The sequence below is a fragment of the Rhyacophila brunnea genome, unplaced genomic scaffold (assembly GCF_057557595.1).
Source record: "Rhyacophila brunnea isolate RB1 unplaced genomic scaffold, BYU_Rbru_1.0 scaffold_16, whole genome shotgun sequence".
Taxonomy (NCBI): domain Eukaryota; kingdom Metazoa; phylum Arthropoda; class Insecta; order Trichoptera; family Rhyacophilidae; genus Rhyacophila; species Rhyacophila brunnea.
In genome coordinates, this window is record NW_028232816.1 from 22,295,653 (window position 1) to 22,306,300 (window position 10,648).

Genomic DNA, 10,648 nt, shown 5'->3' on the forward strand with positions numbered 1-10,648 from the left:
AAATAATTCTCAATTTTTTTCATATGGACTTTACGTCACGTAACCCCGCCCAGTCTGTCGAATTGTATGAACTAAGGTAAGCTCCGATCGCAGAGCCTAAAACTAAATAATTAATAATCAGATAATTTAAAAAAATATTTTCTATGGTGTTTAATCGAATATTAATAAATACTGTTTTTAAAAATAAAAAGAACTTTTATCTAATGAAGTGAGTTTTTGAAGTTTCATTAAATTAGTGTATCATTGTTATTACTGTGTACCTATTCATTAATAATATCGTATTATCTTCTTATTTCTCATAAGTATACCTGACAAGTGTGTTCTTTTTATCAGATCTCCACAGCCTACCTCTTTCCAAAAGTCACCCTTCGCCACTGCCGTCTGGCATGTTTTTGTCAACGACAGTAGTTGGAAACACTGTTTGGACTCATTCTTTCATATTATATTCATTCCCGCGGAGGCAGTTGTTTCGTGTGTCTCTATATTTTTTCAAAAGTTTTCAATTATTATTTTTCGGACATCGGGGTCCCTACCGATCTCAGGAGTCTGGCTATGGCCCTATTATCCCTACGGTAAATCCGGAACTGATCGTATTGTATAAATTCATGGTATCAACATATATTCATGCAGCGCTCGAAATGGAAAATTTTACGAACCGCTCGATAATATTACGAAAATATTAACATAGTTAAGTATCTAATTTTATGTGTGTTTTCCAAAAAAAGTGTGTTAGATTTTTGTTTTAATATGGCATATCTAGCTCAAATGGTCAAATTATTTTTTCCACGAGACGGAACAATAATTTTGGGATAATTTAGGGATAATTTGGGATTATGAACCGGAACGGCGCTCCGGTGCGCTCTGGTCCATTTCGAGCCATGTATTAATGACAATACTTTATTATTAAGAATACTATAAAAGTTATTTTTTAAGAAAACTGTTGAGAGACCCAATCTTTGGAGGGTTTGGGTCGAAATCCCGAAGGCCGAAATCCCGAAGGCCGAAATCCCGAATGGCCGAAATCCCGAAACCCCGAATACAGAAATCCCGAACGCTGAAATCCCGAATGGCAAGATTGCGCAATTATTGGTGTTTGTATTTTTTATTTCCACACAAGACATGGGTTTGTCTCTCTTGCAAAATTGCGCAATTCGAGATTGCGTAATTATTGGTGTTTGTATTTTTTTATTTTTCGGGATTTCGGCCTTCGGGATTCCGGCCATTCGGGATTTCGTCCGGCACCCATCTTTGGAGTACCGGATCGCCCCCAAATTGTAACCCCGTATTACCACCTTTGTCCTGAATTTAGAGTGTCTAGGCTAAAATTAAGTGTGACAGAAAAACTCAATAGTCAAATGTCAAATATTTTAGGTTGCTTATAGAATACGTTAGGAAACACAACATGACATATTTTGTTGTTACCCTTTGCTTCTGCATTAAAGTTTTAGTGCTATTAAGAAAAAAGTTTGAGGAGCACTGGTTACTGGGAAGGAAGACACGTATGAAGGTGCACTGCCCTACCCACAAGCAATGAATGCTTTGTGTAAGAATAATTGCATACCAACATGCCTGTGGTTTTGATACAAACTGAAGACAGTGTGTTTAAAGGACATTTTTAATTATAAAGTAATTACTACACGTTTAAGAATGCCTTCAATGAATACTAATTTATGTTTGTTATTATTTAAATTTATTCCCTATGAGTAATTAAATAGAGAAGTTAATATTTTAATGGCTGTCAACACAACAATCGGAAAATCATTTCAAGTGAAAGTCGTCTTGAGCTTGTGCGATTGATCGTCATGGACAACATAATAATTATTGATGTAATGGTGACTTACGCACTGATGACCTATTTCATTCTTATTTTATTAGACTAAGTACCTTATTTTAATTTTACTTATATTATATTTGTCGCCTTAACTGTTGTATGATGTATAGCAGTATAGTATATCTATATACTTACCAATAATATGATACAGTCATATATATAAACGCACCAGCCTTGGTTATACTTATATTTTAGTCAGCAATTATGTAATGAGCAAATACAAGTCCCCATCTATGACGATGGCGTATTGCGTATGGCTGTATTATTCTGCATTTAATTAATATGTATCTTAATCTTGATTTAACGTCCCTTTAATTAACATAAATCTCTTGGATAATACACTAATTTCTTGATACTCTAATCACTCAATCTATTACCGCACTGTAAGCATCATTCAAAATATTATGAGAGTTATCATTTTTTATTTTCTTTCACGATCTGATTAAAATAAACATTGTTCCGATTTTTCAAATTTACAATTTGCGCTCTGTCTTAAATACATTTTCATATATTTTCTGTCATACGTTACAGATACTCAAAGACAAAATAATTGTAACTTGTAACCAAACTTGTCGACAAACGAATAACATGACCTTAATACGTCCCTGAAAATGAAGTATTATAGCGATAGGTAGATAAATTATTACCTATATATTTTTAAAAGATAGTTATAACCTTTAATCTTGATAAAAAAAAGCAAAACTTACTAGTGCATACATATTATATTAATTACTGACTGACTAGGAAAATATTTAGGTACATACTTACTATATTATTTAAACAATGTTGTACACAATATTATATATATACATATAATATATTATACGATAAATGGAAATATAAGGTAATACAATGAACAAAATTAAAAAAAAATGGTAAGTACTTCATAATAAAGTGGAAAGTTAATCTAGATTTTAAAGACTTTAAAAGTTAACATTTTTGCTCCTAATCTAAGTGTATAAGTCCCCACAGGGTGGATGAGGTAATTTAGACCTATTGGATCATTTAAAAAAACTAAGAAAAGATTGTATAATTTCCACATAATATATTGAAAGTGGTGGCAAACAGGTAAACCGCATGATCAGGTAACTTACACACACTATTGCACGTGCATAATGCGTGCTTCATTTTCGTAGGACACTCACACATTCAAAAACCCTGCTTCAACGTGCGGCGTATGGAATATAGTCTATCGGTATTCTATTTATTTTCTGTTCTGTGCGCACGATATACAAATTCGTGTCCTGCGATAAGGTATTATGTCGATAAGTGCACAATCTGAATTGTTATTGACATACTGTTTGCTGTTATAAAAGTATTTTAAATGATGCTACGAAGAAAGCATAATGAATAGAAAAATAATATTATAATAATTCTTTGTTTAGTTGTGAAAAATGAGTAAAAACATTACGTTATTAAAATATCTACTTAGAATCCAATAAGAACTAATAAGACCGTAAAGTGAATGGAGGATGAATGGAAAGTCACCTGCCATTATTACTACAAGTACCTACCTAAGTAGTGAAATTTCTTCGAGATGCGCTACGATTGGTCATCGAATGACTCATTCAAAGTTTGACAAGACGTGACCACGGATGTGTAAACATTATAACAGATTTCACACGTGCTTTCAAACAGAAATATAAACACGAATAATGACAGAAGGTATTTGTTATCTAAATAACATTTACAAAATAACAATACGCCATGTTTATCACTGCGAATAAATGCATTGACACAGTACATACCTATTATTTACCAATAAAAACTAGTGACGTGCATTAAAATATCGTAAATGTTATAGATTTGTTTACTTTTACTGTAAATTAGCTTCTAACTACTGGGCAAGGTTATTAAAATAATTGATTAATAACTAAGTTATTAATTATTATGGTATCCATTTATTAATGTTATAAAATTATGAAGTTAATAAATAACATTCCACTTACGAATCCTTCGTTTACACTCATTTTGTAGATACCTTTACATTCAAAGATTTCCATGAAAGTATAGCTCACTGAACAATTTCACAATTATATCTAAACACACTGACACATTATTGAATAACTTTCACAGACAATTATGCAAGTTTTGTAGAAATTTGCAATGACAGTTTGTTCAAAAATAATTATCGGTAACGACGAGTTTAGTGACGGAAGTGGCCGCGAGGGGCGCGAGGTTCGCTTTACCTGAGAACGAACTAACGACTACTGGTTGACTGGTTGAGTGGCGCATTCCGACCTTGCGTGAAGTTACCTGTGCCAGCTGACTCGAAATCAGACACAATCATTTTCAGAATTCCGAGTAAAGTTAGATACTTGTGCTAAACATACCTGTCGTCCTCGCATCCGAATACACTTAGCATTTTTTTTAAACAGGTAGGTACTATTTCATACTGATAGATAGTAATTTACCACCTGTAACCTGAAGCACGTAATATCTCCAGTAAAGTGCCTAGGTAATCCAAATAATAGCATATTTGGGAATTATATTATTATTATTACGGACTACTTTCACCAGAATACAAGATAAGCCATATTGTATTACTTTCCACAGTAATTTTGTAGGATTAGCAGGTGACTTGCAGTGAACCTAAATATCATTGAAATGTTTTCAATAAATTTGATTAATAAGCATGATCACAAATTGAGGGTCATATGGCGTAACCTCCTACTAAAACATCATACTATGTAGGTACCTACCTATATTAATTATCTTTCCTAATTCAGGAAAGTTTTGTTTATGACGCACATTGAGAGTAATGAAATCGGCTTAGAGAGACATTCATCCAGAAGTGGATTGATCTGCTGATAAATCTCAAAGACAATAGTAATTCATTTTTTATGCATGAATAGGTAATAAATAAATGTGTAATAAAAATGTACATTAATAACTTACGTAATAGGTGCGTACCTATAAATTTAATTAGGAACTAATTTTTCAATCCGTAATGCGAATAACAGCAATACATATTATGTACTACAATCATTTGATTTGAAAATCTGTCATCGAGTACCTATTTAGTAGAAATAATGTGGGTATATTATACAAATTGGAATCAATAACTACGTCTATCGTCGACAACAAAATGTAAATTGACGGTGGTACGTATGAAGAGATTGCTGGCAGACCCAAACTGGCATGGAGTGAATTTAGGAGCCTGAATAGTATCTTCAAAAGTGACCTCGCACTGTGTGTTTTAAGCGAAAGTGATCAACAAGTGTGTACTACCAACGCTCACGTATGTATGTTAAAAATGGACTTTGAATGTAAGAGAAATCCAAAAATTCCGAGTACCGCAACATGGCATGGAAAGATGCATGTTGGGCATATCGCGTAAAGATCATAAAATAAAGCAATGGATAAGAAAGCAGACAAGAGGTCGTTAAACAGATGCAATGGCAATGGGCTGGACATGTCAAATGCCGTCATACAGTGGTACCCAAGAAGGACTAAACGCCCACAGGGATGTAATAAAACCCGCTGGATAGACGAACTCATAAAATTCGGTGGATATACGTAGCAGCAAGGAACTAGGGACTGAGAAGAGTGGAAGGAGCTAGGAGAGGCCTTCATCCAACAGTGGATCGACCCCGGCTGATGATGATACAGATTGGAATATATGGTGTGACAAAAAATGATACATACTTGCGTATTGATAGTTGTCACGATCTACAACTTACCTATTAAATAGTACAAAAGCAATTTTTATGGTGTATGAATATATTGTAATAAATTGATTAATAAGAAAATAGTTAGATAGGTAGATACCTACATTAATCGCGTAAGCCGTAAAGCGTATCATTTCTAGAAAAATCATCACCTTTCTTCCCTAATATTTTAAAAACCTTATTAAGACCAAAATACATGGAAAATGGTACATGACTCAAGATTAAGGTTATTAATAATAGCAATATAAAAATATAGCGCGAAAATGACGTCAAAACGAGTCATAATAAACAGTAACCTGTTTATAAGTAAGTCTGCGAGGACGTAACCCACGAATACAATGCGATTATTTACGTCATGTTCACATCACGATTTCCCAGATCTTCACTATCCGGCTTCCACCAACTGATAGATTTTTCACGAATCATCAGCTGTTATCATAGAACAGTTAACAACGAAGGTGTTTGCCCATTCGTTTTCAACATTTTGCTTCGTTTCGCATGCATCATAATAATATTATGAGACGTCCGAATAATATTATTATAATTGGTAGGTATCTGATTATAGGCACATTCTAATTTAGTGATGGAGAACAGTGGGTGTAAGCAGGTCATGCGTTGAATAGGAACGAATTCAAATATTACGAAATATACTTTTGAGAACGCTGGCGATTTTCCACGAAGCAGACGATATAGGCACTTCATTTGAAAGTATCAACCCATCGGCATCTTAGTTTCAAAAAATGATCGAAGCATAAAAGATCCTGATTACACAACTATATTGTTGTATTGTGATACGTACCCGATGTAATACATATTATTGTAATGCTTGAACCAATAAAAATACAGGAATTTGTTTTATTCTCTACGTTTTTGCATTGTATTTTCGATTTTTTTTAACGTAAGTAAAATATGTAGCTTTATATACCTACCTTTTGGGTTTTTTTTATTTTAAGTAAGTTTACATAACTAAACTTTTACTATCTTTAATTATTTGTCTTTTTTACTAGTTAGTTTCATTTTAAGATTAAAATAATAAAATATGAACAAATATGTAAGTATCTATTATTGAAAAATTAAGATTCATTGAAAAGGCTGCACTATTAGAGCTACAAAGTGGCAGGTTTCCCGCCCTATTCTTATGACTTCCATCTAATTCTCTATGGGTGTTGAGATAAGGAGTTGAGTCAAACCATGAAGAAGTCTGTCAGACGGCTACATCACTCACATCATGAGGCTATTACGCAGAATAAGTATGGAGTTTCATATAGGTAGGTATTTTATTATACCGCTCACTGTGGAAGATTTTAGAGCACTTAGATTCGTGGTTATCTAACGCTTAACGTATGGGTCAAATTCATGTTGCTTTTCATCAATGTGTGAAGATTTCAAAAACAGCCAAGTCCACCATTAGGTATTTTTGACTTTTTTGTGAATTGCTGAAGAACTACTGCTTTATAACATTTCTGCATTGCCATAATGTGGAACTTAATAATTTTAAATATTCTATACTCAAAATAATATAAACTTTCACCCCTGTGACTGTGTTACTTGAGAAAACAAAAAGCTGTTTTTCTCCTATTCATCGATTATGGACTTGGCTGATTTTGAAATTTAGCGTCAATATATTCAGGGCATGAACCCAATGTATTGAGCCAATGACCAATCGTTTTAAAATGTATTAAAATACTTACCTACCAACAATGACGTCCCTAGGCAAAATATTGCCCTTAGACAGCGCCATAAAGCCGCCCCATTTATTATACAGTATTTTTATCACCCTTTCATGACTCCAGTATCTAAGAAATGTGTTGTATTGATACATTACTAACAAAATATACACCAATAAAGCATATAAAATTAAATTTAGATATAAAAAGCGAATAAATATAATTATATTAGACACTTACCCAAATCATGAAAGTCTGATGTCGTATTTGGTTGATTTTCTGACACATTTGGTTTGTACCATTTAGCAATACACAGATTTGTTATTTCCACACCATTTTTACAAAGCTATTATTGTAGGTAGGTACAACACGTAAACAAAATTAATATTTTTAGTTATTTCTATAAGTATACCAAATCTCGATCTGCCGCCCTTCGAGTAACTGCCGCCCCCAAGCGACGCTCAATCTGCCTACCCCCACGGGACGTCAATGCCTACCAATCGTTAGATATAATAATTTATAGATAATATAATTATCAATATTAAAATGATTTCCATTGGAACGATTTTTTTTTACTTTTTCAACCTATTATTTCAAACAATATAACAATACACATTGAAATAACCAAAACAAAACTGTGTAGCGTACTTCCTTCGATTATTAACAGACAATTTTATTGTTTTATTACAGAAGCGTAGTAGCTACAAGATTACTATTCTGTCTTTATGTTTAAACTATAATAATAATAATTGTATGTTTACTATAAAATATTTGTATAATAATTAATAATACAATATTACTATGGAGTCGACTACCTACACTCGGACGTCATAATGTCATTTTCAAGAGCGACCTCCAAGCGAAAATGATTCGTGCATGTCCACTTAAAACATTATAATAATGTAGGTATTATTATAATAAACCTACCGTGAGTTTACTGCCAAAAGTTTGTAAGTCTCAAAAATATGTTTTTTTTTTAATTTTCTATTTACATACGATGAAAATTACAAATTATAAATTTAAGACGTTCACAACATGACGTTTAAAAACAAAGAAATAGTATTAAACAGTATAAAGAAGAAATAAATACATAGGTATATGCAGTATTACATAAACAATATGAAAAGTAAAGTAAAAGGTATAAAAAATATAAATTATAAAACATGGAATCACACCGAATGAGCTAAGTGGACCCTATTTTAACAATTTATAAAACAACGCCCACCTATGCTCATTCTCACGTAGGTGGAATATATCATGAGGAGTGGAATGTGGAGTTTAGCCATTTTAAAGTTTGAAATCTTCTATAGAATCAGTCTTAATTAATCTAAATCTAATTGAATTAAGGTTTTGTTAATACATTGGAGTATATTAGGTATATTCATAGGTTCACATAAATTTATACTATGCATTCATATTTGAATCACAAAAGACAATCGTCGAAAGTCATATCGCTGTGGTCTCATTGCCATTGTAGTTAAGGCGATGTTTTTACCTACCAGAGGCACCTAGCGGAAAAATACGAAGCTTGCAATTTGAGACATTTTTTTGATAATTTACAATGTTAACTGTATTAGTTAATAAATATGCATCTGAAAACATTAAAAAGAAAAAAAATATATTTTTAAGTCAAAGATAAACTAGGTAAAACAAGGCGGTCTCATAGCGAAGATTCAAAATAGCAATACCCGATGCAGGAGACCAGTGATTTAAGACATTTTTCTTAGTCGGCACAACATTTTTCTTTTGAATTACTTAGCTTCAAGTAGAATATTTTGCGTGCCAAAGTTCTTCAAGAAATCTCGATAGTAAACGCGGAGTATAAGTACCTATACCTTATCGGCCTTCATCATACAGTGGATTGAAACAATGCCCAGTTGAATATAAATCAGGGTTCGAAATGGACCGGAACGCACCAGAGCGCAGCTCCGGTTCATGAAATCGTTCCATCTCGTGGATATACAATAATTTGACCATCTGAGATATATAGGCTATATAATATAACAAAAAATCTAACACAATTATTTTTATGAAATATACATAAATACCTAACATTAGATAAAAATGTCAATATTATTGGAAAATTTTCGAGCGCTTCCGTTCGTAAAATTGTCCATTTCAATCACTATAAATCAACTCATTCTACATTATAAATCCATTCAATCAATTAAGCCATTCATAAACCTATCAATGCATCATACAATTCATTCAAAGGAACTTATTCATTCTATCAATCCACTCATAATATTTATTCATTCATTAATACCTATATCCTGAGTAACGCATGTGAGCGGCCGGAACTTTTCCCGACATCTTAGAAATTATGCTAGGAGCAGTGACGTCCCGTGGGGGTAGGCAGATTGAGCGTCGCTTGGAAGCGGCAGTTTGTCGAGGGGCGGCAAATCGAGGAGAATCATTTGGAATATATAGAAATAGCTACCTAAACTTAATGATAACGAAATTATCTTTCCATTAAAAAAATCAGCTCACTGGTTTTGTCGGGTTTGCGATGTCTAGTTTACTTCCATTGCCCTTCGATGTCATTGGTGACCAGAAACGACACGTGCAGATTTGCGAATAATTACAGTCTGATATTTTGTTAGTAATGTATCCATACAACATATTTCTTAGATATTGGACTCATGAAAGGATGATAATACTGTATAAAAACATGGGGCGGCATTTTATCTAGGCACGTCACTGCCTAGGAGTCAAGCAAGGCTGTATACTTGCTTGACTTACTTGCGCAAGACGGTCAGCCTGACAGTAAAGTTATCACGTTCCGGCTACAATGCCCTCAATTCGCCTATTTCCAGGCGCATCGTCGGCGGACTGGACGCCCTGTTGAATGAGCACAATGAATTATTGAAATTCTTCAAAGCACACATGCACGAATTGCAAAGTGACAATCACGCTATTGTCATCAATCCTGATAAAACACCAGCTGGAGAGCACGTGCGTCGATTCAATGCACCTGTTGTTGACGAAATTGCTGGAATCATGGTTGGCGACCGCACATCGACGCGAGAAATCGTGATTCGAAGAAGAAACAATAATCTGGAGTTCATCGCTGACACACATCGTTCATACGACGCTCTCCAATATCCGCTAATTTTCTGGAAGGGACAAGACAGATATTGCATAAACATTAAACAACGAGATCCTGTCACAGGTAATTCATTCATTATGAACATCATTAGTCTTTTTGAATTGAGAAAATGAATGGTTGATGTTTTTTTGTTTTTATCGGCGGACATCGTCTACAGCGCTCTATTCCTCTTTCTGTCATAGATCCCATCCCCACACACTTACGATACATTCGTTATTTTATTATTTAACAACCAAAATATTCACTAGAAATAATTTATATGGCAGAACAACGTTTGCCGGGTCAGCTAGTAAATTTATAAAAATATTAGTTCTACGAGTGTAAGGAATATTTATTCAATGCTGGCAGCACAGTTCTCCTGGGAATTAGG

At 33.5% G+C, this 10,648-nt stretch overlaps 1 protein-coding gene across 1 annotated transcript in view; it reads right to left on the reverse strand.

Annotated features, from left to right (window-relative positions):
• LOC147074534 (phospholipid phosphatase 2-like) overlaps positions 1-4,046 on the reverse strand; it is a 115,751-nt gene extending 111,705 nt beyond the window's left edge. The window contains exon 1 of the mRNA XM_085943788.1: positions 3,781-4,046. Within this exon, the coding sequence (XP_085799914.1) occupies positions 3,781-3,834 (54 nt within the window). The 5' untranslated portion in view covers positions 3,835-4,046. The remainder of the gene's footprint in view (positions 1-3,780) is intronic.
• Positions 4,047-10,648: the final 6,602 nt, after the last annotated feature.